Here is a 25,492-nt window from a genome sequence, read left to right as displayed (position 1 = left end):
CAGTGATCGCATTATAAGAGTATATAGTCATAAATTGGGTTAAAAGATCCATCTTCCTTTCTTCCACACTGAAACATTAGCTGAGACTCGCAATCCACAGGCCCACTATTCTCAGTGCTATAACGCTATTAAAAGGTGTAAGATATACTCAATAATCCTCTATTCAACCCTTCTTTACATGAAAACAGAGAGCCCTGGGCCGATACTTTTCCCCACCTGGAGGAAGATGTCCAGGTTGTCGTTACCATGTTCTACCTCTTCAAGTAGATTTGTGCATTCCAAACACGGTTATAATGCTTGTATACTGGTGTATTAGGTCATTAGATTGGCTCTTGTTCTTTAAATCTTTGTACCTCGACCGGGTCTAACCTATCCATCCACATCACTACAGCGCATTCTGCTTTTAAAGTGCATAGTTTTGATCCTCTTTGACAATATCATCCCGTTTATAAACAGAAAGTGTCTCGAGAACGTACGTTTCTGGTAAAGCTGCCTTCACAGGGTCCATATGCCCTTTATTGACATCACCACAAGGTCAAGGATTTTAAAGTAAGAAAGGCTATAGTCACATGTCGATAAAACTTTGGTATGTAAATTACTAGTATAATGTAAAAAGTTACTTAGTATGACTTAAAAGGTTCTATCTAAGAAATTATGTATGCATGCATTATTGTACTATTTGTGGGAGTCGAAATCTTTTGGTGAAAAATATCGATTGTTAGATATTTCTTATTTTAGAGATATATTCTCTAAAATACACCATCTTAGGCTCTTTAACTACGATGAATAGGCATTGGAGGTCCATTCCGATAGAGATAAAGGCAATGGCCATTTTCACGGTTATTCCAAAAAGTTAAACGGCACAGGCATCGATAAATGGTTAATTCCAAAAGGAACATTGTATTCTGACTCCAAAGAAGGACTCAGGACACGTAAACGACCAGAGGGTCGAGAAGTAACCATTAAAATCCAAAATTCGGCAACGTAAACAATGATTTCCGAGGAAAGGTCTTCTGTAGGCTCGTTGTTAAGCCGAGGGAACCTCCAGAGGAAGTCATCACACCTGAATAAAACAATAGGGGACGACAACGTCGGAATGCAAACTGCAGCGAGTGAAATCTCAACTTCACGAGCTGAAACGATAAAAGGTGTCACAAATCCAACATTAATATCAACAAGTGATGTAGCTGACAACAGGTCTACGTTATCCCTCGTTGAAGGGCAATGCCTACCTGAATCTAATCAAAAAATCTTTTCTAAATGGGTACGAGCTTGCGATCATACAGAGAGTAAACAGGGAAACATATTGCCTCTTAAAAAGCAACAAAAACATGATGATAGTGGAAGAATAAGACCCAAACTAATCGTTAAACAAACTGGTACAACCTACTGTGCATCATTCCAAACTGACGACAAAGAGTTCAACAATGACATACTTGGCACTAGAAGACTTTATTATAATCTAGCTGACGTAAGGTTAGCGTTAACCCTGGACGAATTGCAATGTGGACCTGAATTTAATCGAAAAAACTTCTTCTTATATAAACAGGTGGCGACTTGTAAAACTACCCAGTGTAGACGGGGGATAAACATAACTTTTAAAAAGCAAGGCGGTAATAAAACTATGGCGCTTATAGTAATCGTTGAAGAACCAGTAGATCTCCCAAAGAGACTTACTGGAATCCTCAGTAAGAGGATAAACTCAAATGGTCAAGAAATCAAGGTCAGGTCGAAATACAATCGAAAAATCTTATTTATAAAGGCCTGTTCTGATTATTCCCCAAACCTACAGGAAACTGTAGTGTCTACAAGGGTGTAGGAATTAATAACGCACATATAACAATCCGGTACGTACGGGGTAGGTAATTTGTTGCTATTTGTGGTGTCTGCAAAATACCATCGTCCACATCTTTATGGATAATTTGGCACTAGACTTATAAAAATTAAACAGAAATCTCAAAACAAATTTTAGTAAAATACAAGACTGGGATATACTCTTTCATTACTTCAAAGGTATGAAGGTAGGACTACATTGTGGAATACGTGGTACATTCTAGGACTATATCTATTCCATACCATCCTTCCTATCATTCCTATGCAAAGTCCTGCCACAACTACTCCAGCAACTATGCCCACTGTAGAAATGCCACTGTAAGAGTATGACTTTTTTGGTTTCCTTTTGGGTTTATCCTTTTCTTTTCTCGCTGTATCGTCGTAGGTGTTATGTTTATCTTCGTGTGTATATTCATCTTCAGATTCCTCAGTACTTTCTTCATCACGCTCTAATTCATCTAGAATTTCTTTCTCTTCTTCAGTAATTGGTTGTTCGTCTTCTCCCTTAGATATACTCACAAGTTTTTCGTAGATGGCTTTTTTATCATCTTTGTTCAGAGTGCTAGTTACTCTGTGCCACAAACTTGTGTAGTCTTTTGTAATCCTGTACCACTTGTCGATGGGTGAGTGGATGTAAATGAGTGAAGGATAGCTATCGTCCTTATACCAGTAAGTGGTAACCTTTGAAGTCTTGTCAGTTACGAATAGTCCAAGTTGTATATGGTCTCGGTTCTGAAAACTACCAACGTAATTATTGTAATCAATCACACCCTTACGATCCAGGTGCTTATTATGGTCGTTTCCTTCCTTCATTTCATGGGTAACAGATCCATATTGGTAGTTAGTTTCATTTATATACGTAGTATGTATGTTACAAACTCTACAAGAAAGACATGAGTATATGGTTGAAACCTTTTTAGAAGTGTCAATTACATGCGCATTATTCTGATTGCAGTTCTGACGACTTTGCTCATCCATAAGTCTATGGTGTAAATATCCACTATCCCTCCAATGATCCCCTATAGGTGCATAGTAAACGTTTGATTTATGTCCAGAAGTGTGCATTATGCCTAATTCCAAAATTAGCGGATTCTTATATGTTCTATCTCCTGTCCAATAGGAAACAATCACATGTACGTATTCGTTCTCGAGGACACCTTTATCGAATTCTATAGGGCTATTATTGTGTCTGATTGATACAACTCTAATTTTTTGTCCTCCGTAATAGCTGTGTTTGAACCTTTTGTAATAGCAATTGTAGGATCTGGAGCTATCATCTGTGATATTAATTCGTGGGAGATTCAAGGAATTGGATGGAAACCCAGTGATATAATAGTCCTTATTAGTATCCAAAAAAATCACTACAGGACAAGTAAGAAGGCTGTGAATTACTGAGGATAAATTCTTGGGAATATCGTTTCCTGTCGAAGTTATATGTTTTCTCCAGCTATTTTGACCGTTAGGTACGTATATTTCCGTAATACCATTGGATTTACAAAGTTGTACAAGAAGTGGTACTGCGTTTGTTTCATCTTCAAGAAGGTAGGAAACGGTTATTTTCTCGCATGTGCTAAAAATTGTGGAAAAATTTTGTTTGGTTCCATTACGCTCTATATCAATTTGAGTTTTTTCATTACTTAAATCTTTAAGAGATAGAGTATAATCTTTATAACCACCTGCTATGTGTTCCGTCTTTCCAATGTTTCTAGATTGTCCATCTTTGTAATAACACGGTATAGCCGGTTCATTGTAGGATGATTTAAACTTTTTTCCAATATCTATGGTAATTTTGCCGGTAGACATTCTTAAATCTCTCTTGTTTAACTGGGATAAAGTAGAGATATCTGTTCTAGCTGATTAAATGCAGATGACTTTGCTTTAATTTTGTGCATTCATCAAGAGTCTGTTTTTCTCTATTCGAATTCCTTCGAATCCAAATAACAGAAATTATGCATACAATATGTTACAGTTTATGCTATACTTTAAGATCAGATTTACGGGAGGTTTCTCGCTATTAAACTTGACGTTCATTTGCAAATTAAATAAAAAGACCCCATGATATGGACACCTCTTTGTCGTATTTCACGTGGTTTGACGGGGATTTGAAGGTATAAAGGGCTGTAAAATAGCATACACGTTGCATTTAATGTTACTAAAAAATGATCTTCTCTGTATAGCATGAAATGTGTGTCTAATGTGTGAATGATAAATGTGGCATGCAGGATTTTGAACGAGGTATGGAGTTGGGTATTGCCCTTCCATATGATTTTTACAAGTCACAAACATCATTTAGATTGTCTAATTTGTGGTAATTTGATAAATTAGAATCCTGATAGCGAAAATAATGGTCCAAGGAAAGTGTCTATATGTCTAGTCATAGATTTGGAAAAACGGTGGCTACACAATATATTAGTGCATGTAATGTATAATTAAGTAGATTGCGTAGAGAGTATAATACTAGTAGAATAGCTTTGACAAAAAATTTGTTAATGTCACAATTTCTCCTTTCAAACTTTACAAGAGAAGTGCTGTGCTTCTGGGTCTATTTAGATTTTGTCCAGCTCTACAAGCCATTTTTATGCAATAAATCTGGCAAAGCATATGCATGTTTGTGCTTTAAAAGAGGGAACTATCCCATAGTGTCATGAATGAGAATCGCCTAGTACAAGGAAAACGGAACAAAATCCAAATAACAACCTAAACATACATAACCATGAACCAATGAGATGGTAACAATTATCGTATAGTATGCTATTGTAGATCAAAGCAAGGTACCAAGTATATATTCGATCCCATGGCCTTGTCAAGACAAAGTATGGCCAATGCCTGAATTACATCTCAAGTTTACAAAAACCAGAGTGGCCATATTCCGTGGTTATATAATAACACACTGGCGGATTAGAGATCAATGGAGGCTGGGCCTGCGTTATCGAGGACGTCGTTATCAACGAATTCCTGGAGCATCTTTTCGAATTCATTCTTGGCGAGCTCCTTGACTTCAGCTCCCTCCTTCTTGAAGAACTTTGTTACATCCTTGCCACCACCACCATTGATAACGGCGGTAAAGATAAAGCTTTCAGCAGCTCCCTTTGGCTGATAGACCTTGGACTCCTTGAGCTTATCATTCCCGTTTGCCCATACGGCAGTTTCACCAACGACGAGACTCTTGATTACGGAGCCAGGAGCGACTTTGAAGACCTTGGTGGGAATGTTGCAGCTGACGAAGGTACTGACTTGAACGCCCTTGGTAGCAGCGGCGGTGATATCGAGTTGGAGATCAGAGACTTCCTCCTCTGGAATTGGGTCCTCACCAGAGAGAGGACTTCCTGGCTGATCTGGATCATAGGTACCTCTGAGGGCCCATGAGTCTCCCAGGAGGTGGTAGATGTTCATCTTCTCTTCAGATCCAGCTTGGAAGTGGACGTGTACAATGCTTGGTGCATCGGCATTGAAGACAACAACCTTGGTAGCCTTTTCACCTCTCTTCTTGAACCAGATTGGCTTTCCACCTTGCATGATGGCCTTCAAAGCGTTGGGGTCGTATGGCTTGTAGACCTTGAGATCGCCCTGGTTTTCAGTGACGATGTCAATTGGGTCGGGGAACTTGTCGATGTCTAACGTCAAGTCGTTGCTTCCTCTCAGGGCGCTGCAGAAAAGGTTGGGATAACCCAGAAGCAAAACAGAGAACGCAAATACCTTCATTATTGCAAATAAACTAAAGTAGTTGAGATAAACTGGCTAGAAGTGTGTATTGACGCCAATGTGTATGCACCGTGGGGGACTTTGTCTAGTGTGCACCAAAAGCTCCGGGTGAATGTAGACATACATGCAGACTGCCACGATACTCTCGAATAGACAAAGGAATAAAGCGGCACGAGTCCCAGGAGCGAACGGAAACCGCCGCAAAGGCTCACTCTCCAAACGTACCCGCGCCTTAGTCCCCAAACTGCAACTCCGGGTCCGATGTGTAGAGAATTTTTTAGACATTTGTGATTGGTTAGTCATATAATTACATAGTATGGCTCCGGGAACGTGTGTATAAACGGCGAGCCGCTCATTTACCACATTTTGGCGTGTCTAGTGCCCAGATTCCACCTTACATTGCACACAGTTGCGCGTTTTTGCGTCTAGACAACTAATTAAAGTCGCATGTAGCGGTAATGGGCAAAATGGCGTACATTGAAGAGGCTCCGCCAGTGTGTACCGCAGCCCACGCGTGTGTGTAGTCATAGCGCTAAAGGGTAATCATGTACGTTAAGAATTAAGAGCTAAACTTTTTGGCGAGGTAGTCGCGAGTTGACTCAAAAGTCGGTTTCATGGCCTCGTCGCCGCTCTTCCAGTTGAGTGGGCATACGTTGCCGGTTTTCTCGGAGAACTGAATGGCGTCGAATACGCGGAGAGTCTCGTCCACTGACCTTCCAATTCCGAGGTCGAAAAGCGCAATGTGCTTGACCACGCCGGACTTGTCAACGAGCACCGAGGAACGGTGAGAAAATCCCTCGGACCTCAGGAGGCCAAAGTCCTTCGAGATGCTTTTTGACAAATCGGAGACCAGGGGGAACTTGAGGCTGGAGATGCCGCCTGCCTTGGCGTCCAGTCCCTTCCAGGCCTTGTGGCTGAAGGCGGAGTCGACTGAGATTCCGAGGACCTTGATTCCCCTCTTTTCAAACTCTGCAATCCGCTCCGAGAACCCCAAGAGCTCGGACGGGCAGACGAAGGTAAAGTCCAGAGGGTAGAAGATGAGGAGGCCGTAGCTGTCCTTGAAGTAGCTTGCAGAGTCAAAGTCTACGATGTCGTCGTTGACCAGGGCGCTTCCCTTGAAACTCGGCATGACCCGCCCTATGAGAGAGGAGGTGGAGATGTGACAAGGCTCCGAGTGCGTGCCAAAGTGACGGACAGCAAATCCAGCGGGCCTGTAAAAGACAGGAGTCTTAACGTAGGCACCTGAAGCCAAAATTGAAAACTTTGCCAAGCGCTTGAACATTTTGGAATGAATAAAAAGTGAAAAAATTAGTCCCAATGAGGAGTGGTGGCCATGCTAGGCACGGCGGCTTAAATCTCAACGTCGTATGCATTGTCCTTGTTGAATCTCCATGATTCCTGCTGACGAAGGTACTCGTTACCAAATCCGGCCTGAATGGAAACGTCTCTGTGTGCGCAAACTCACAATTCCTCCGAGCGCAAGTCCCACTGGGTATGTGTAACGTTCCTCCTTCATGAGCGCCAATTGAATGTGATATACAACCTCGTCCTCGATGTCCATGAGCCCAAAGGTGAAACCGAATATTGCTCCCATTGTCACTGCGATTGCTACTATCAAGTGGACCTGAGTTTTGCTTGCGTTGTAGCCATTAACGAACCTGTGATTTTGACTCGACAAGAGGCTTGGAGACGGACGTCTCCAGCATTGTCATGAAATAGTTGACGAGGTCGATGATAGTAAAGGTTAGCGCAAACGAAATCGACACTCCCAGGAGCGTATAGACGAGTGTCTTGGCCAGAACTGGCAGGTGTATGAACCAGTTCCTTCTGAGGAGGAAGCACATGAGTCCGGATCCGACAATCTGCATATCTTTAGCACACACTTTGAAACAAACCATTAGGCCGAGTATCCTCAGGTACGACTTTTGACTTTGTCCACTCGTATGTTTGGTTGAGTTTAGTCTCCAGAGAATGACGATACCGATGATGAAAAAGGCGACACCAAAGTACTGCGGCGTATGTCGTTGTTTGCGGCTAAACTTACGTTTGCAAAAAACGGTGAGATTGAGAGTTCGACCATGGCGCAGTTTACAATCAGGGAGCAGATGGCTCCGATTATCGAGCCGACAATGGTACTCACTGTCGCCGGAAGAATAGAAACTTTGCTTAATGGCAACTCATGGTCAAACCATTCGTAGTTTTTAAGCGCTTTTGCGCCTCCTAGTCCAAAACTACGTTTCATTATTCAGACTAAAGCAACGGCACACGCCGCGCTCGCAGCACAAGTCACCCAACCGGTAGCATCTCAGACACGGGCCACGTGTGTAACGTTTAAACTCTAACTTTTGTGCATCATGAATTGGTAACATTTAGAGCTCGTTGATCTGAGCGTTGATACTCTTGAGTTGGATCGACAGTCCGACCAGTTCGTCCATAAGATGTCGTATGCGCTGTTTGCCAGAATCCTACACATTTGGCTGTTTCACAACCCAGACGATAAACCTCGACGTTCTTCTCCTTTGACCTGCTCTTGGCGTACTCGTCCTCTTCATTCTCCTGCATTCCAGTGTGACAGTCCCTGGGCACACACCTCCTCGACGGACTCCTTGACCCCAACGTCTGCGAATTTTGGTACACAGGAACCAAAACTTACCCTCTGCGTCCTCTAGCATCGACTCTTCCTCTTCCTCCCTGAGCATCGTCTGTGTAACTTGCGCGGCGATTACCTGTCCTCTGCGGCATCAAGCTGTAGATGTTTGTGAGGGATTTTGGGGACTTACGTCGTGTTCGACTTCTTCTTCCTCCTCCTCGCGACTGGCGTGTGTAAAGGAGGCCCCTGTGCGATGTCGAGTTGATTCCTGGAGACCGGCGGTAGTCTGTGCGCCAAAGCAGAAACGTGTGAATATAAAAGGAGTAACTAGAGCATAAAACGTCAACAACTTGACCATGATGGACAAATTGAGAGTGTTGCGCACCAACGGGTGGGGGACTGGTGTGTTAGTTCGGGACGAAGGAGGAGTCGTCGACCATAATTTTGTACATTATCGAGTTGTATGGGTTCTTCAGGCGCAGGTTTGCGATAATCTTCTGCGAGATAGTGGAGTCCAGAGCCTTTTTCATGAGGTCAGCGTTGAACCACGTCTGGATGCCCACGTACTGGTAGTTTGCCAGCGGCCCTTTGGCGTCCTTGTCCAATCGTAGCACTCGTGTATACCCATAGCCTGTAGACGTGGTGTGTAGTTGGGATTTGCCAAACCTTCCTGGGTCTGGAGGAACCTGGTCAAGCACTTGATGTTCTTCTCGAAATGGTCGGAATCCTCCGGAGCCACCTGGTAGAAATTGACAAAGGCGTAGCTCTTTTGCTCAAAGGCCGGGTGAACCTCCCAAATTCGGTCCAAATCTGGGTTCGTGAACGCGTATGTCCCTGCGAAACCGATTGAAAACGTCACCATGCGATTGAGAAACCTCCTAGTGAGGATGGTACCGTATACGTTTGTCGATACCTTTAACATTTTAAGATATGAGTGAGATTTTGGCGCCATAAATGGGTGCTCTTCCCCATTGTAGACAAATGCCCCTTAGTTTACATTATGGACTCGGCAACCCTCCGGTTTTGACGATGCGGTTTCTAGTAAATTTGTTGCAACGCATACCGTTGAGAAACCTCGGCTCCAGGCCCGCCCTTCCGAAAAATGGAAGCCACAGGAGATTCCTGACCACCTCCAGCAACGACACGTTCGTTTCCACTTTTCAACTCATACACATCCAGGGTGAGCGTGGTATTCGTACAACACGACGAAGAGATCGATGTAACGGTGCCGGTTGGCACGAACATACTGGAGGCTGCACATCAAAATAACATCGAACTAGAAGGTTTGCCGTTTTTCACTCGTATACGTTCGTACAGGAGCCTGTGATGGGTGCATGGCATGCTCCACTTGTCACGTAATTCTGGAAGATCACGTCTACGATTCGCTCCCGGAACCCTCGGAAGCCGAAATGGATATGCTCGACCTGGCCCCCTGTCTAACTGAAACGTACGTGGAATTGCCATAAATACGCATTACTTAGGTCAAGACTTGGATGCCAAGTGGTATTACAAAAGGAGCACGAAGGCATAAAAATACAGCTTCCACGTATAACTCGCAACTTTTACGTGGATGGGCATGTACCCGCTCCGCACTAGACGTGATTTGGGTTTATCGCAACGGGATATGGCACCGGTAACGATGTGCTTGGAGTTGTGTTCTTTCCGGACAATTTTAAACGCGCAATCCTCCTGTAACATTTAATGTGTGAATCTGCATTCTCGTACTCTTCAGTGCCTAGCTCAGCTTTCAGCGCCTCCAACTGGTTTATATTCGCTATAAGGTCGGTGATCATCTCTTCCGGGGTTTTGTTCTCGAATTTCGACAGGATTTCCTGGTACAACTCCTCCGTGCCTAAATCAGAATGTGGCCATGTGCAGACAATCTACCGGCTTTGATGGTCTCGTTTTCCTAAAACGGCAATGTTACTAGATGGCAGAAACGTACCAGTGCAGCTTCAGCGATTTGGTGCACATTTTCCAGCAAACTGGGACGAATGTAGAGAAACGGTACCGGGAGCTTGACGTCCATCAGAGCACCTGCAGACACGTATAATCCATGTGTGGACAAACCTGTGTATTCCCCCTTCACTTGACCTATGGGACCGCTGTTTGCGTAGCTAATGTCGATATTCAGGCCCTTGTGACTCGTTCCATCGTCAGAGGGCTCCGCACAGAGACCCGACGCGATTATCCATAACAAACGTATCATAATTACACATTTCCAAAATTTCAAGAAAATGTGTAGGGAATAACCGCAAATAAATTGACGTTGCAGTTGCAGCGCCCGCTCACCACACGTCGCCCTTGATGTCGTCCGGAATCTCCCCGTCCAGTCGAATTTTTTCAACTAAAATGTTAAAGGCCATAGCAAGTCGTTCCAGGTATGAATTGGAGCTCTCTAGACGTCAGGACCGGGACGATAATCTCATAAAGTACAATTTGCATTTGTTATCGCTGCAGTTTGTTTACACATTTGTAGGAAAATAACATTTTCAGGAGATCCACGTCGTCCATCATAATCGGAATCGTTGTCGGCATACTAAACCTCTCCTCTCTGCTAGGTTTGTCTCGATTCTTGTCTTCACTTTCTAATCGCCCAGGCATCGCCACTTATATCGCATTCAACGGCCTCTCCGGACTTTTCGTCTGTATGAACATAAATTACAAGACCAGCGACTACTTTGTAAAGGGGAATAGCCCCTTCTTTCACAATTTATTCGTCGATAGTTTGGTGAGTTTTAAGCCCCTAAATCACACAAACCCTCAGCTATTCTTTCTCTTTTGGATCATTTCTTACGACTTTTGTCACATATTTTTGCTCTAGATGACCTATACATTAATTAGGCATGGATAGGTTGAGTGAGTACTTTAGGAAATTTACAAGTTTTGGAGTTTCTGTATTATGCAAAGATGACGGTCCTAGCTCCATCGGCATGCATTACGAAAAGTCCTTCATCTGTGGATCGTTTTGGTCAATCTGCGGACTAAAAATCCTCTCTGGTGAGAATATACCAGACGAGTGTCTGGCAAAGATACTGGCAAAACTCAAAAGGTGTCTCACAGTCGTTAATTCTCGATCAAAAAGTACAGAAATTTCCACCGCCAAGGGTTTTAGACAGTATGATAATGAGGAATTTTATACTGCAAATATACAAAGCACACTTTATGCAGTACAAATTTATCATCTACTTGAAAAGACTGGAACTGACGAAAATGAAATGATAAGGGACCTTATCATCCAAGATTCCGACCTTGAATCCATCTTAATGTTCATAAAACTGCTATGGAATGACAAGGCTGGCTTCTTTTACAACTCTCTAAACTACAAGAGCAGCCACGATTTGAGACACACGATGTCGTCGTTGTGCACATTTGTGCTAACAAACGAACTTTTGAGGATAGAGAGAAATGAAATTTTGGAAAAAATGCAAGAGTTTGTAAATTTTGACCTGTTTTTCAAGTTTATAAAGAGCCATTTCAACCAAGATGGAGGTGTGTCACTCGTACCAGGGGGTCAGAGCCACGCAGCTGCCGCTTTTTGTTTAATAGGAATATTTATTCTGATTGACAGACTGCACAAGATATCAAAAATCAGGATCCAACTACTGGTAACGTTAGCCTACCACATCTTTTTTACGACTATACAGATGGCTATTGGGGCGTATTTCAGTTTCGGGAGGAGTGAGCGGAAGAGTAGGAAAATCCAATGACATTTGCTATATTTGGTGGTCATTGGCGACATTAATGCTAATACAGAAGAATTATCGCAAGAAAATTGTCATTTTTAGGGATGATTCTGTGCCTTTGCAGATTTATAATTTCATTTTAAACTCGCAAAATAAAGATGGCGGATTTTCATCCAATACTTCATGCAGTAAATCAGATCCATATCATTCATTTACTGCACTTTTGGCCCTGTGCTTAATTGATGAATTTGTCGACGGGGCCAAATTCTCAAGAATTGATCCCTTGTTTGCACTACCGGCATAAATAAATGATAGTTGTTGTTTTTCATGTCTATAAACTAGAAAATCTCTCATTCCATCCGGCATGCATTTTGGGTGAAATGGATGGTCACTGTTAAATGTGCTCTGCTCCATTCGTGGAAGCATCTCAAAGCCGTGATCCCAGAGATGTCCTGGTTGTATCTGAATAGAGCCATATAAATGGTTCTACAGGATACATGGAACCGTTCAATGAATCTTTATATTAAAGCCTGAGATATTTGTGTTATGGTACAAGCATAGACAGATTCAATTCAAAGGGTCTTAAAGAATGGATTATAGATACCTATCATCTCTATTATTCATTCCCTGGGTGTATGTCCTATGTGGATGGTTCACCCCCGGAGATATTATGGTTTCTCACTATCCATGTACCCAAAGAATTACCTCCTCTTATGGACCTGTAATCTATTCATACATGAATAATAGGAAGATATAAAGAGACTATCATTAATTAAGATGTACACTCTAACGGAATGTGATCAAGATGCCGTCATAGCATTGCATTGTGTATTCAGAGTATCCATAAGGAGTCACTATTGAGACTCTTCACTAGGAGGTGCTACAGTAGAAGTAGATTATCCTGACCCTGTCACAATCTCCTTTAGCTTATTTAAAAATACGTCCCTATTAACACTCGTCCATGTCTCACCATTTACCTTTTCAAAGTACTTGTACCATCTTGATACTCCCTCGACTACAATCACCTCAAGTACCTTTTTATCGCCATGTTTATAAATAATACAAGAAAAACAACGATCGTCATATCCATCAAAAAGTCCCGCGTGGTGTTTTTTGGATGCCCATAACTCTTTAGCATCATCGTTGACTTTCATAGCAACATATCCAGGTTTAGGATAAAAGTGCTTTGTATTGCCCATTGTTCCATTCCTTTCTAGATTTGGGAGTATGGCGATCGCAGATATGTTAAACTCTATTTTGAGCTGTATAGTATGCATTTTTGATACTAAAGCAGGATGCCAAACGCTAAGTGGTGGTGTCTAAACTCGGGAGGTGTTAAGAGTCACTGGACCCAAAAAGTCATGCATGCAGATATCATGGGAATCTTAAGAATGTATGTTCCCTTTAAACATTGAAATGTTCCACATGCTTAAAATCGTGGCAGAGTGCATTTAAAATGACAAATCTGAATGACCTGAAGATGGTCCAGGGGAGGTCTGTTTGCCTACCTCCTTTAAATCCATGGTGTATACGGATTATAATGACCCTTTAAACTGCATTAGTAGAGCATTTACAGTTTCGATTGATAAATCGCCCTTGTTGTTTCTGAGAATATATTCTCTGGAATTTTTGTGATTGAGTATGAATCTTTCAGTAATGTTGGAGAATAGAGACATTAAAAAGCACATGATGTAATCGAAAGAAAGTGCGATATCGTTAATGATATTGTCAAGTTTTATGATATCATCTCCTATAACTCCCTGTCCATTATAATATTCTAGAATGGGAAAGCAACAATTTAGTCCTCTTCCAGTAAAGATTCCTCCGATAAAGCCATTTATGGATGCCAAGAGGAGGAGGAAGAACGAAGAGTTGGTGAATTCAAATTTGCAGGTCCAAATGTTCCAGACGATAAATGAGACCAGGGAAATAGTTGATATCCATATAAGATGAAGAGTCAAATCCCTTGTGATTAAAAATAAAAAATGAGATTGAGAGGGAACCTTTTCAGATGGGTCAATAGTTTCATCAAAGTTTCCGGCATAATTTACGCCTATAAAGTCAAAGAACATGAAAGAAAGCGAGATTACAAGTTTCTCTCTGTTAGACAAATCTATGAGGAACGGTATGAGACAGGGATGAAAGAACACCCTCAGGACAGTTCCAACGGTCTGTATAACAAGACGAGGTGAATAATACGGCACAACCACTATGACCTTGCCTAGCAATCTTACCTTTGTTTTTCCACCCCCGCTACTACTCTCTTCCTGGCTTTGCTTCTGCTCTTGCTTCTTCTTTTTCTCTTCCTCCTTTTTGACACGCTCGTTATACTTTATGTAGAGATAGGTGACCCAGAGGGCTGTGAAAATTCCGACGACGGCCTGGACTCCATAGCATAGAGTTGCGCATAACCTCATCTGAGGTATACTGCTGGTACCTACAATGTACTCCGTGACTAGCTGGAACAGTCCCATGGAGATTAGCCCAAATGGGTAGCCGGAATAGAGAGTTGAAGCTGCAGAATTTAGGAATAGCTTTGATATCACAAATGTAGATGCCTGAAGGATCGGTGCCTCGAGAATTCCAACTATTCCACAGAGAAGAATGAAGATCATCTTGGCTATTTGTCCGTTCCCAAAGTATATGACTGGGACAAATAGAACCAGAATAGGCATGAGCATCCAGAAGTAAAGTACCCAGGAGGCAAAGTCCATTTGCAGCCAAATGAGGGACGTCATGGTGGAGATAGAACCAGTGATAATATATGACAAGTAACACTTGTTGGCGATGTTCTCGCAGTGGAAGATGCTTTCGAGAAGCAGAGAAACACCGGTAATGGGTGCCATGCAGTATGCAATCAACATAAAGACATACTTGTGGGTGTCATGGATTCCCTTCCTAAAATCATCATCTGTACTTTTCTTCCCCTTTTCTTTTACCTTCTTTGATTTGGCTATTGCCATACGAAGTCTTGACGAGGATACCCACATCGTGCCCGGGTAAGGACGGCGCTTCTTCACTTTCTCACCCTCCATGTGTCTTCTATCTCTTTTTTTCCATCAACCGAGTAATTTTACACATGGCAGTCCATCGTTGCTAAAACGTAGGGTTTGAGACTGAGCCCGTTAAAACCCCCATGAAGAAGATGCCAAGAATAAATATCCTTCATTGTTCCTGATATGTTTCGGCTTTAAAAGCCACAGACTCTTGGTTTTACTTGGCCATTTATGGTTGTAACTTATCGCTTAGGCACTAAAGGCTAGACAGAGCGAGGAGATTACCTTTGACTTCTCTAACCAGAATTATTCTTCCAAGCATATAGACAAGGTATAGACCTCCGTACAAGGCTTATGCTTTGAGAATGATGGTAGATAAAGGGGATAGAACCCCGGAAGTGTATGATCATCACTTTTGGGAGAGTGAACCTTCCCTAACTCTGAGGAAGGTAGTGAAGCCTGACGGCACAAAGTTTCGGTACTTTGACGAAACGAGTATATTCAGCTTTATATTTTTCACATGGGCATATAAATGGACCAAAGCGGCAGGGGAGAAGTATTTTGACCCTTACATGCTTCATCCTCTTCCCTTGGCCGACCAGATACTCCGCTGGCAGCCTATTCTTTCTAAGCACATTAGTGATGGTATCGCAAGTCTTGAGGCATATAAGACCCTCAGTGAAGAGGTAAAGAAGAAGGCCAAGAAACCGCCAAAGTACATTCTGGCATGGGCCATTTGGCTAACTTTTTGGAAAAGGTTGGTTGGTATTATAGTGAGCGTAGTGGTAATGAATGGTGTTGGAATGAGCGTTGCTATTTTCCTTCACAAATTGCTAGGTTTACTACCAAAAAAAGGTTTCAAACTCATTACACTACTCTCTCTAGCATTCTCTATCATCGCTGTTGAGTTATTCAAGGACGTTTGCATGGACCACATCAACTACTACGTGCAAAGACTTGCCATTATAATGGACTCTTCTATCCGTATTACAATTTTTCAGCATGGACTCTGTTACAGAAGGAGTCTGTTTGGGCATCTCTCTGACAACCCTGACGCTTGCAAGAGCATCATTCATGGTTGTTCTGGAGAGGATAAATGTTCCAACGACCCATTCTTGTGCCGGGCAAGGCGTTACAAGAACAATGAGGTCGTTCCCAAAATATATCCTCTAGTGCTAAACGACTCGTACTACATTCCCTTCTTTGTGGAATTCATTACGGGTATGATTGACTTTTTGACTGCGTTCATCTACGGCATGATTCTCATGAACAGCCAATTTCATGTCAAATCTTTGAACATTTTATCGGTCTCCCTTTCCTTTGTTGTATGCATGGTTGTTGTGGAGATTACAAATGGTTTCCTCATGAGGTACTACTTGGGTATCAGGGATCACAAAATTGCAAGGGCCAATGAGGTCATTGTCTCTTCATTGAAGCTGGTTGAGACAATGTCACTGGATGACATCGGTCATAATATGATAACTGAGACTAGAAACGACGAGCTAGTGTTGGTATTCATCCGTTTCTTTTTATCACTCGTCAACAAGGTTTTCATGACATCTATCATGTGTGTGAACATTATCATCTTGGTCACTGACTTTGTCGGACAAGTTAAGGACGCCACCAACGTTGAGAGCATTGATCCTTCGGGACTCTTGGCATCCATCTTTGTCATCATGAAGATCATCGGCCCATTGTATCTACTCCCATTCAAGCTAAAATCCTTTGTAACTAGCATGACCTCATTCCTGAGGGTGGAACGTTTCTTGAGAACTTGTTCTCCAAACTTTTATCTTCCGGATAACAAGTTTACTGGGGATACTCCTTTGCCAGAGGCACTACCTGGTGAAGAGAAGACACTGCCAAAAGGCCTAGTTGTAATGTTCAAGAAGGCCTCCTTTGCGTGGGTAAATAGCAGGAAGGATCTTCTAGACAATACTGGTGTTACTTGTCTGAGAGACCTTGACTTTGTCCTCAACACTGGTGACCTTGCCATCATTACTGGTGCTCAAGGTTCTGGTAAGACCAACTTTGTCAAGGCGGTTCTTGGTGACATGACTCTTGTTGAAGGATCAATGGCTGCACTGCCTCTCTCCACCAACATGCCAATATTCTATGCTTCTCAAAAAGTGTGGCTACAAAAGGGTACCATTAAGTCTAACATTACCTTTGGTCACAGATTTGATGAGGATATCTACAAGACAGTCATCAAGACAGTTGAACTTGAGCATGACATATCCACCTGGGAAGGAGGTGATATGCGTAAGATCTCTGAAAATGGCTACTCTCTCAGTGGAGGTCAGAGAATGAGAGTTGGACTTGCTCGTGCCATCTATGCCTACCTCATCTTCAGTAAGACTAATAGGGAGAGTGAATCTGACCATTCATTCCTTGTGGTAATAGATGACTGCTTCACTGGACTAGACCCATTTGTGGCGAAGACAATCTTTAGGAATCTCTTTAGTGTTAATGGTGGACTATTGACAAAGGGTGATGTTGCCACAGTACTAACCATCTCAAGGCGTATTTTGGAAGCTTGTGTATCATCCGAGTCATCGGAGTCATTCCCAGATGCTCCGATGTACGCATTGAGGAGTGAAGCCCTTGTACAGGATAACAGGCTCAGATCATTCATGAAAAACAAGACTGAAGATGTTCGATATCCGGTGACTTCAATAGATAAAATGGAACTTCAGTCTGTACCATTTGATGTTCTTAGGAGGTGTAGTTCGGATGATTTTACCAAACTTGGACGAAGGAGGTCTACGGAGTCTAGATATTCCGACTCTCCAACAGTTCAACATTTGTATGATAAGAACAAGACTAAAAATTATAAAAGTGACATCATTAGACAATTTAAGGTTTACTTCAGTGCTGCCAGTTGGCCGGTATTTTTGTTCCTCTTCCTTACTTTAATATTTGCAACTTTGGATAGCACGAAATTTATCATTACCTCAAAGGTTTCTGACTCAATTGTCAATTATACAGATGAACATGATAAGACATCAGTTTCGCTGGAGGATGTTAAGGAGTACTGTTATAAATCTTTGAGATGGATTCTTGTTCTTTCCATCGCTGTCATGATCGGAGCTTTCTTCCGTATAGTTGCCATGACAAAGGCCTCTTTTAATGTATCTAGGAGAATCCACGAATATTGCATTGACTCTGTTTTTACCAATAATTCTGCAGCATTGGCAATAAAGAAGTCTTTGGGTTGTGTAATCACATTCTTCTACAATGAGACGCTCTACATTGACACTGAGATTAGCCATTTCGTTCACGACTCATCAGTTTTGTCGATTGAGACTGTGGTCCATACGTTGACACTCTTCTTCATGATGCCGTGGTCTACTCCAATTGCTGTTATACTTTGCTTCATCATTCTGAGGTACTTTGTTTACTATTTTGTCAAGTCATGCAAGCACTCATATCTTGCTTCCATGGAATCTTTTAGTCAAATCAATGCCATAATTGAGACGGCTATAGTTGGATCACCTATATATCGCAGTTTTAAAAAGGAATGGGAGTTGATACATAGCATGTTTGAACATATAGACTATAACCTGAGGTGCGATTACCTAACCTATTCTGCAATGTTTGGTACTTCTATCGCCTTCAAGTGTCTACTCGCGCCATTGGCGCTATTCATTCTCTTCTTCCCTATCATCCGCTCACGTTATTTTGGCGTGGAGATCAAGGTTGGTTATTATGCCATGGCATATTCTGTCTTCTTGAGTCTGACTGGCACATTTTCCAATTTCCTCAGACTTTATTGCTATCTAGAACTTTACATGGGATCAATCAGGAGGTTCGAAAATTTTGTCCTTCCTGGTGCAGAGGTCAAGTTTAAAAAGAAAAGGAACATTCATCAGACCGATGTTATTGTTGATCGTTCTGCATCAATTGGAGATGAAAGCCCATCCGATGAAAATATTAAGGACTCCCTTCGTAGAAGACGTTATAATGAGCATGCCAAGAGAAGAGCTGCTAGATGTACTAGTCTCAAGATGCTCTTCTTTAAGCACCAGGTTAATATACTTGACATTTCCAAGTATGCAGTTCCAGGTCAAGTCAGAGTACAGCTAAGAGATGTCAGTGTACATGTGACGTCTGGCAAGTCTAAGGAGAAGCATGCCATTCTCAAGAATGTTACCTGCTCAGCTGATACCTCGGACATTATCGGTATTGTTGGTAGAACTGGAGCAGGAAAGTCTACCCTATTGTCAGTACTGCAGGGTCTGGCAAGGAATAGAGGTGGTTCTGTTCTCCTAGATGGTTGTGATTTAAATGATATGCCAAAGAATGTGACTAGGCAGATCATCGGAGTACTTCCTCAACTGCCCTTCGTATTCAGAGGTTGGACTGTTCGCAGATTCATTGATCCAAGAATGTTATTTGATGATACCAATATTGAAATGGCTCTGGAAAATTGTGGTTTACTCAAGTTTGTTGAGAACCTCTCAGGTGGTGAAGGTCTTGACACCATCATCATACCTGACCATTACCACAAGGATATGCCAAGGTATTACAAGAGGGTATACTATGGACCTACTTTAAAGCCACATGATTCTTCTGTGGATAATGTCAACGTTGACCATGGCATGGTGCTTTCAAACTCACAGCTACGCACACTTTCAGTAGCAAGACTAGTGCTCTACAGGGAATTCTTCAAGGTTCTCCTGGTTGATGAACCTCCAGAGGATGAACATGAGACCTCGTTCGCTACAATTGGGACCCCCATTTATGATTTAATCAAGACACATTTTGGACATTGTACAACATTTATAGCAGCTCATGATGTGAGTATGTTACGCTTTTGCACTTCAGTTTGGGTCTTCCACAAAGGTTCTCTCATTAGGACCTGCAAGACTGAGGATATCGTAGATACTGGGTCACTCTCCAAAATTATAGAAGACTGCATTACCACACACGCTTAATGCAGCATGTCGGTTTTTAGACTTTAAAAAGCCACTGTTTTGCCACGTCGGCATTATCATTTCAACTGTTTTAGAATTCACGATTTCTGGTATGTAGAAAAGAATAATAGTCAGCCTCCCAAAGGGTAACTACTCCATCCACGGTGCTTTCATACTCTATAGCCAAGGAGGGATCGGGGGAAGAGAGATCAAAGACAACCTCAGTAGCATCAGAGTCTGTGCCCTTACTCCAATACTTTCTTCATCCCCTTATCATCTGGAAGACCTGGCCTAATCGTAGAGAGCAGCCTTCATAGCCATCATTGTTCCTGAAGCAAGTGATTTTGTACCTTTGGGAAGAGATTTCGCAGCAAGACAATCCCATTTCTAGTGTAATTTCTGCTCCTTCCTTTATACTGTGAGATGCTTGCCAAATTTAGTCCTCTTGAGCAATATGGTCATTCTCCTCCCTATGCATCCTTCTAGGTACCCCCAGTCATCCGCTCCAAATACTTTCTATTCGCCCTCCTGTTTTTCACCATCCATGGGATTCACCATCACTGCAAAGATTCCACCTCGTCTAGTCTGCACACACTTGAACATTTTCTGGCTACAAGAGCCCCTCCGACCGCCACTATCGGTCGTTGAATTTTCCTCAGACTCCTTCCACTTTTCTCCTGTTTATTCTTCCAGGTACACTTCCTGCTTATGAACCCATAGGGGTCGCAGTCCAGTGACGGGCCTTCCATAGGCACCGTATAGACCATCTAGTTGCCAAAACCGGACAAAGCGCCAACAACAGCCACACCAGTGTTCCTTTGATCGGTGCCAATGGCCGTGTGCCGAGCATTACGGTGAACTTGCGGCTCCCCATAATGAGTACTTGACCATACACACGGGAAAATTCTTCAAAGGCAAAAAATTTGTAAACAACAGATTAGATCGACAAAAGTCTACACAATGGCGTTTACACACATTAGGAAGGATGCGTACTCTCATAGAAGAGACGAGAGCAAACTTTGGGGCGTCAAATTTGGCTCAGTTCGACATTATTTCAAATGCGTGTAAATGATGAAGAACATCAAGTTTTTATTCTACCTCGCGGCGCTATTCACCAGCGCTGTCTTGGCCGATGGCGAAGAGAAGGTTGTGGTACTCACGGATTCCACACTACATGATTTCGTTGCAAAGCACGAACACGTACTCGTCAAGTTATATGCTGATTGGTGAGTGAATTGATACAAGTATCGGATGTGCGATCATCAAGGGGTCTGTGTGTACAGGATGGGTGTTACGGAGATATGTGCAGTGTATCCATACGCCTTTCATCCTCAGCGTCTAATAACCTTGTGCACTGATCATTCATCCATACTGACCGTTCTGCTCACACCAGTTGAGAGGTTGGAAGAGAAAGAGAGAGGTGCATGATGATGGTAACCATAGAGAAAAAAATGTAATGGTATGTAAAATATGAGAGAAAGTCTGGATCATTATCTCCTAATCCTTCTTCACATTCTTCTACTCAATCTCAATAGTGACTCCTTACTCCCCCTATGGATATCTACCAATAATGCAGTATGCTATCCCTACCCTTGGTAGGAAGTAGAGACCCTCCCTCTAGACTACTATCTTGTTGGTATACTGGAATGCTAGAGAGTCTATAAGTTTAACTCTTGGTATACAGTATTACTCGTTTTGTTATAGAGGTACATGTCTTGAGAGTACTTTTAATATGTAGTATATGTTGAACAGACTGTATTTTGTGGTCCATTATTCCATCACACAATCTACCACAAACCTCCAATGGGGTGTGCATGCAGAATTAAATGATGAGATATTTCCTCAATTTACACAGTAAATGCTCAGGGTGTGTGATACTCATAGTTCAACATTTAAAAATGGTTCAAAATAGTCATTCTTGTTTGCATATTCGCCTTGTAATGGTGCTAGTTCAGCAGATATTCACCCCCTTTCTGCCTCTGCAAAATTCCTTCTGTATGCTTTCCTGGAAGAATACGAACCTCTCAAGAGTCATTCATATTTATGCTTAGACTCTAATCGTGCTCAAAACATCACCCATTCTACCCTACCATTTCCTACAAAGTGGCAGCAATGATAAAAGCCTGTATATCACCCCATCCAAAGGCTCTAAATGGATGAGTGCGGCAAATACCAGAGACAAAATGGTAGTCTTTTACTTGTTCTTGATCTCTAACCTCCATATGTTATGCTCCTGTGGAGATACGGAAGAATGGCATGATGGACCTCAAGAGGTTAGCTCAAACACAAACCGCATGTCCAGTTTTCGTACAATAAACCTTGCTGATCCCAGCCCCAATGTTTGTAAAGTACTCGACTTAATCTCTGAATATGGGCCTGTAAGAGTACATGTTCCGGTAAATGAACGAGTTGTAGGAAGGGTGATTAACGATCTTGAAACCGTATGGAACTCATCAGAGCAGGGTGAAGTATGTCTATACTGCATAACATTTCCCAAGGGTACCAACCATTTAGTTGTTATTATCGCAAAAGAAACACCTCTAGGGTTAGATCACCTTTATTTCAAGAGAAAAGGAGGTGGCTGGAAGTCGTCCACAAAGGGGTATATAGACAAGATACCGAAACTAAAGCACAATAAGAACCCGAATTATACTACGACCCTGAACATTTCTACCGAACTACAGCACTGTCATATTGTAAGGGAAAGTTTGCATGGAGTATCCGTATCATTATACTTTTCCAGAGAAGACTACCAGATTCAGAAGGTCGTCGATGATACCGAAACAATATGGCAGGCAGAGGACGAGAAGAATGAAAAATTATTCATAGCACAGTTTTATTCCAGACAAAACGCCCCTCCAATGCTATTAATTTGGATCATGAAAAGGTATGTCATGGAAAGGTTACACTACGTAAAGAAAAGACGTACGTGGGACAAGGTCCCTGCAGTTGTTTTTAATGAAACATTTGCTGAAATGAAGAGGGTTTAGAGATAAATCTGAGAGATTTGCAAATGAATGTGGAGATGGAATCAGATTCCCTAATTTTCGCAGTTTATCCCCATGCACTAAAGTTGATGTCTGGAACATCGAGATGATAAAAATCTTAATGCAGGTTATCTATATTTGCTAATTATTTACCCGTCATTTCGTCAATATGCACATTTACTTTCCCCGGCCTAAAGTCCGTTATTTATCAGAATTTGCGACATGAAAGGCTATACTTTGAATATGCTTTACGGACTACTGCCAACTATTTTAATGCCATTTAAAAGCGGTCAAGTGGCTCTTCAAATGCAAAATTCCAGGACACATCTCCGACAGGAAGAAGCACCATTTAATTCACCTTGTACTCATATAGAGAACATAGACTGCACAACCTAAAACTGCACAAGTGCACCAAGGTAGCGAGTATAGACCCGTTAGAGATAGCTGCAAATTCCCCATGGCTGTAACTATACTAATCTTTCTGTTTGAATTCAGAGAGAAAAGAGAATATAGCAGGACAGAATGAAATTAATAGGGGTGCTCTGTTTCATCTCTTTTCTGCAGAGGAATGTACTAGGGGGAAATGCAGAGAGTAAGGAGGAGGAAAGATCTCTAACGGGTGAAAGTAACAGTCTATATTCAAGAGGACTAGACATAGCGAAAGGTACAAGGGAAAAACGAATCAGACACTTTAAGCACACTATAAATGGGTTGGATTATAATTCCTATGATATGGATAGGAGTCATTTTTTCAACATAGTTTTCGATGGAGGGGCACAAGTGTGGAAGGCTGGAACCGATCATGAAGAATGCCACAGCGTTGAGCACTATGTAAGACTTTTGTTTCCTGAGCTACTTGTCCTGAATATTCTCCGTCGTACCGGTTTTGATCACCTATACTTTGGAAAGGTTGACGGTGAATGGACCGAAATTAGCAAGAGCAAATTCAATGTTATCTTAACCAAAATGAAATATACAGATACTTTTGACCCTGAGTCTGTGTTGCAGAAAGAAAAGAAGAGGTGCCCGGTAAATTATCCTCTGGTTGTTTTAGACATTTCAGAACCAGACGCATCAAAATTTTACATTAATGAAAACCAACATGGTCAAGTCTCCCATGTACAATACATTGGAAATGTTGGCGAATATATAACAGCTGTCGTAGACGAAGTTGACGAGATATGGATAGGCGGGCCACGTGAAAGATGCGCAGTTGTGGCATCGTACACGAGGGGAGAAGATGCACTGATTACTCTATGGATAGTCAAGACAAGGTTGGAAGTTTTGCGATTCAAGAAAATAAATGGTAAATGGAAAAGCATCCCCTGGGAAGAGTTTAATGTGGAGTTGACAAGAATGATGAAAAATAGGAGGAGCCAAGAACCAGTCGTTAGTTATTCCGCCTCAGATGAAAGTCTACAAAACATTCACAATGAAAACCTCAGGGGTACAAGCCAGAGAATTGTTACATGCAGACGTTATTCGTTTCAAGATAGTTTCTCACAAAGGAATTACTGGCATTTAATTGACAAGCATGAGAGCTATGGGTCGGATAGTGGTGAGGAAGAAAGACGTTATATCACTTTGAATTTGGCCAATGCAAAGTCTGGTCCATTTAGCATTTACGAAGACATAATAGGTGATACTTTCTGCAGATCATACTCCGTGTCCAATGTTTACTGTATAGATCGAGTAATTTACGGAGACGAACTGCTTTGGAATAGACAGGAAAATACAAACTGTAAAGGGGTACATTCCTACTCTTACAACGGTGAAACCGTCTTTAAATTGAACATCCACAAGGGAAACGTGTTATGCCCTAGATACTTTAGAAGGAGAGACTCTAGATTTACAGAGGTATCTGAAGATGAATACAATATTTGTTCCGGAAATGGCGATGAAGAGGTATCGATTGAGGAGCCCCAATCGCTGGTATCGGTGGATCTTGCATGCGAGCACCCCTCTTCTTTCACTTTTCTAGAACAAAATGTAATCGACGGCTATCCGTATAATAAGTACGCTCCGCCACTAACTTACTTTTTTAATGTGATCAGAGATAATGGCAATGAAGTCTGGAGAGCTAGTGGGAATGAGAAATGTCTATGCGCATATTCCTGTTCTGTCAACGGAACGACAAGGCTCATATTGGAAATATTAGGGGATGAAGAAGCATTTTTCAAATTTTTTGAAAAGGGTGGTAGAACATGGAATGAGATCGAGTACGAAGAATCTTCCACAGAGACCCTGTCAGAACCAAACAGACCTACACTCGACGGTGCTGGATGTTCCAAGTGGAATTCTTTCTGATTAAATGGATGGAATCATACCTTTATAGCATTCCATACGCGTTGGTTTATCAGTATGCATATGGGTTATAGAGCAACTATGGCTCCAGGAGATAGTCCTTAATGACTATGCATTAGGAAAGGTTGTCAAGGCCATACTCGATGCTCCCATAAAGATGGGTCAATGAACTAACAAGGGCAGTTTAAAAGGAGGATAACCATCCTCCTTTATTCCTCCAGACCTGGCAATCTTATAGAAAAGATTGTGGACGGAGAGAAAGAAGTGTGGACTGCTGGTAACAATCAAGTTTGCTATCTCTGCGAATATTATTCCAAGGATGACTCTGGAGAGATAAAGTTACATGTCAGGAAGAACGAAGACTTATTACCATTTTCTTCTTTTGAGAACGTTGGACAGTGGAAGGTAAAGCATAGCAAATGATGGATCCAGGGTAAATTCTTTTACACCCAAAAGTGGTACTAAATAAAGGAGTTAT

General features: G+C 42.0%; 16 protein-coding genes across 16 annotated transcripts; 7 read left to right on the top strand and 9 right to left on the bottom strand.

Moving 5' to 3' along the window:
* Positions 1-684: 684 nt before the first annotated feature.
* BEWA_033040 (hypothetical protein) lies at positions 685-1,819 on the top strand (the record flags this gene model as incomplete). Its single annotated transcript, XM_004830060.1, has 2 exons — positions 685-1,476; positions 1,579-1,819. The coding sequence occupies exons 1-2, from the start codon at positions 992-994 to the stop codon at positions 1,817-1,819; spliced, it is 726 nt and encodes a 241-aa protein (XP_004830117.1). The 5' UTR covers positions 685-991.
* Positions 1,820-2,007: 188 nt separating this feature from the next.
* Positions 2,008-3,636, bottom strand: BEWA_033030 (hypothetical protein; the record flags this gene model as incomplete). The annotated part of the gene is made up of 1 exon (XM_004830059.1): positions 2,008-3,636. One exon carries the CDS (start codon positions 3,634-3,636, stop codon positions 2,008-2,010), a length of 1,629 nt encoding a protein of 542 aa, XP_004830116.1.
* A 1,095-nt stretch (positions 3,637-4,731) lies between these two features.
* Positions 4,732-5,535, bottom strand: BEWA_033020 (hypothetical protein; the record flags this gene model as incomplete). Its single annotated transcript, XM_004830058.1, has 1 exon — positions 4,732-5,535. The coding sequence occupies one exon, from the start codon at positions 5,533-5,535 to the stop codon at positions 4,732-4,734; it is 804 nt and encodes a 267-aa protein (XP_004830115.1).
* A 547-nt stretch (positions 5,536-6,082) lies between these two features.
* Positions 6,083-6,829, bottom strand: BEWA_033010 (2-cys peroxiredoxin, putative). The gene has a single exon (XM_004830057.1). The coding sequence runs from the start codon at positions 6,815-6,817 to the stop codon at positions 6,095-6,097; it is 723 nt and encodes a 240-aa protein (XP_004830114.1). The 5' UTR covers positions 6,818-6,829; the 3' UTR covers positions 6,083-6,094.
* Position 6,830: 1 nt separating this feature from the next.
* Positions 6,831-7,787, bottom strand: BEWA_033000 (hypothetical protein). The gene is made up of 5 exons (XM_004830056.1): positions 7,580-7,787; positions 7,431-7,544; positions 7,194-7,397; positions 7,001-7,159; positions 6,831-6,966 (listed from the first exon to the last, which is right to left on the bottom strand). Exons 1-5 carry the CDS (start codon positions 7,775-7,777, stop codon positions 6,886-6,888), a joined length of 756 nt encoding a protein of 251 aa, XP_004830113.1. The 5' UTR covers positions 7,778-7,787; the 3' UTR covers positions 6,831-6,885.
* A 117-nt stretch (positions 7,788-7,904) lies between these two features.
* Positions 7,905-8,234, bottom strand: BEWA_032990 (hypothetical protein; the record flags this gene model as incomplete). The annotated part of the gene is made up of 4 exons (XM_004830055.1): positions 7,905-8,000; positions 8,038-8,091; positions 8,126-8,154; positions 8,189-8,234. 4 exons carry the CDS (start codon positions 8,232-8,234, stop codon positions 7,905-7,907), a joined length of 225 nt encoding a protein of 74 aa, XP_004830112.1.
* A 23-nt stretch (positions 8,235-8,257) lies between these two features.
* On the bottom strand, positions 8,258-8,483 carry BEWA_032980 (signal peptide-containing protein; the record flags this gene model as incomplete). Its single annotated transcript, XM_004830054.1, has 2 exons — positions 8,258-8,281; positions 8,316-8,483. The coding sequence occupies 2 exons, from the start codon at positions 8,481-8,483 to the stop codon at positions 8,258-8,260; spliced, it is 192 nt and encodes a 63-aa protein (XP_004830111.1).
* A 49-nt stretch (positions 8,484-8,532) lies between these two features.
* On the bottom strand, positions 8,533-9,047 carry BEWA_032970 (hypothetical protein; the record flags this gene model as incomplete). Its single annotated transcript, XM_004830053.1, has 2 exons — positions 8,533-8,756; positions 8,792-9,047. The coding sequence occupies 2 exons, from the start codon at positions 9,045-9,047 to the stop codon at positions 8,533-8,535; spliced, it is 480 nt and encodes a 159-aa protein (XP_004830110.1).
* A 68-nt stretch (positions 9,048-9,115) lies between these two features.
* BEWA_032960 (ferredoxin/adrenodoxin, putative) lies at positions 9,116-9,833 on the top strand. Its single transcript, XM_004830052.1, has 4 exons — positions 9,116-9,270; positions 9,305-9,408; positions 9,443-9,572; positions 9,607-9,833. The coding sequence occupies exons 1-4, from the start codon at positions 9,155-9,157 to the stop codon at positions 9,719-9,721; spliced, it is 465 nt and encodes a 154-aa protein (XP_004830109.1). The 5' UTR covers positions 9,116-9,154; the 3' UTR covers positions 9,722-9,833.
* A 144-nt stretch (positions 9,834-9,977) lies between these two features.
* BEWA_032950 (signal peptide-containing protein) lies at positions 9,978-10,334 on the bottom strand (the record flags this gene model as incomplete). Its single annotated transcript, XM_004830051.1, has 3 exons — positions 9,978-10,034; positions 10,071-10,162; positions 10,196-10,334. 3 exons carry the CDS (start codon positions 10,332-10,334, stop codon positions 9,978-9,980), a joined length of 288 nt encoding a protein of 95 aa, XP_004830108.1.
* A 143-nt stretch (positions 10,335-10,477) lies between these two features.
* BEWA_032940 (uncharacterized protein) lies at positions 10,478-10,949 on the top strand (the record flags this gene model as incomplete). Its single annotated transcript, XM_004830050.1, has 3 exons — positions 10,478-10,584; positions 10,622-10,686; positions 10,726-10,949. The coding sequence occupies 3 exons, from the start codon at positions 10,478-10,480 to the stop codon at positions 10,947-10,949; spliced, it is 396 nt and encodes a 131-aa protein (XP_004830107.1).
* Positions 10,950-10,971: 22 nt separating this feature from the next.
* Positions 10,972-12,115, top strand: BEWA_032930 (geranylgeranyl transferase type II beta subunit, putative; the record flags this gene model as incomplete). Its single annotated transcript, XM_004830049.1, has 2 exons — positions 10,972-11,738; positions 11,773-12,115. The coding sequence occupies 2 exons, from the start codon at positions 10,972-10,974 to the stop codon at positions 12,113-12,115; spliced, it is 1,110 nt and encodes a 369-aa protein (XP_004830106.1).
* A 1,231-nt stretch (positions 12,116-13,346) lies between these two features.
* BEWA_032920 (hypothetical protein) lies at positions 13,347-14,801 on the bottom strand (the record flags this gene model as incomplete). Its single annotated transcript, XM_004830048.1, has 1 exon — positions 13,347-14,801. The coding sequence occupies one exon, from the start codon at positions 14,799-14,801 to the stop codon at positions 13,347-13,349; it is 1,455 nt and encodes a 484-aa protein (XP_004830105.1).
* Positions 14,802-15,172: 371 nt separating this feature from the next.
* Positions 15,173-19,744, top strand: BEWA_032910 (ABC transporter, ATP-binding protein domain containing protein; the record flags this gene model as incomplete). The annotated part of the gene is made up of 1 exon (XM_004830047.1): positions 15,173-19,744. The coding sequence occupies one exon, from the start codon at positions 15,173-15,175 to the stop codon at positions 19,742-19,744; it is 4,572 nt and encodes a 1,523-aa protein (XP_004830104.1).
* Positions 19,745-21,906: 2,162 nt separating this feature from the next.
* BEWA_032900 (hypothetical protein) lies at positions 21,907-22,713 on the top strand (the record flags this gene model as incomplete). Its single annotated transcript, XM_004830046.1, has 1 exon — positions 21,907-22,713. The coding sequence occupies one exon, from the start codon at positions 21,907-21,909 to the stop codon at positions 22,711-22,713; it is 807 nt and encodes a 268-aa protein (XP_004830103.1).
* Positions 22,714-23,442: 729 nt separating this feature from the next.
* BEWA_032890 (hypothetical protein) lies at positions 23,443-25,017 on the top strand (the record flags this gene model as incomplete). The annotated part of the gene is made up of 1 exon (XM_004830045.1): positions 23,443-25,017. One exon carries the CDS (start codon positions 23,443-23,445, stop codon positions 25,015-25,017), a length of 1,575 nt encoding a protein of 524 aa, XP_004830102.1.
* Between the last annotated feature and the right edge of the window lie 475 nt (positions 25,018-25,492).

Source organism: Theileria equi, chromosome 1, assembly GCF_000342415.1.
Source record: "Theileria equi strain WA chromosome 1, complete sequence".
NCBI classification, from domain to species: domain Eukaryota; phylum Apicomplexa; class Aconoidasida; order Piroplasmida; family Theileriidae; genus Theileria; species Theileria equi.
This window is presented reverse-complemented; position numbering and strand designations above follow the sequence as displayed.

Coding starts and splice junctions, on each gene's coding strand:
- BEWA_033010 (XM_004830057.1), bottom strand. CDS start 6,817: ATGTTCAAGCGCTTGGCAAAGTTTTCAATTTTGGCTTCAGGTGCCTAC.
- BEWA_033000 (XM_004830056.1), bottom strand. CDS start 7,777: ATGAAACGTAGTTTTGGACTAGGAGGCGCAAAAGCGCTTAAAAACTAC. Junction 7,398..7,430: donor TGAGGATACTCGGCCTAATG/GTTTGTTTCAAA, acceptor AAAGATATGCAG/ATTGTCGGATCCGGACTCAT. Junction 7,160..7,193: donor TTGTCGAGTCAAAATCACAG/GTTCGTTAATGG, acceptor AGCAAAACTCAG/GTCCACTTGATAGTAGCAAT.
- BEWA_032960 (XM_004830052.1), top strand. CDS start 9,155: ATGCGGTTTCTAGTAAATTTGTTGCAACGCATACCGTTGAGAAACCTC. Junction 9,271..9,304: donor ACCACCTCCAGCAACGACAC/GTTCGTTTCCAC, acceptor ATACACATCCAG/GGTGAGCGTGGTATTCGTAC. Junction 9,573..9,606: donor GCCCCCTGTCTAACTGAAAC/GTACGTGGAATT, acceptor CGCATTACTTAG/GTCAAGACTTGGATGCCAAG.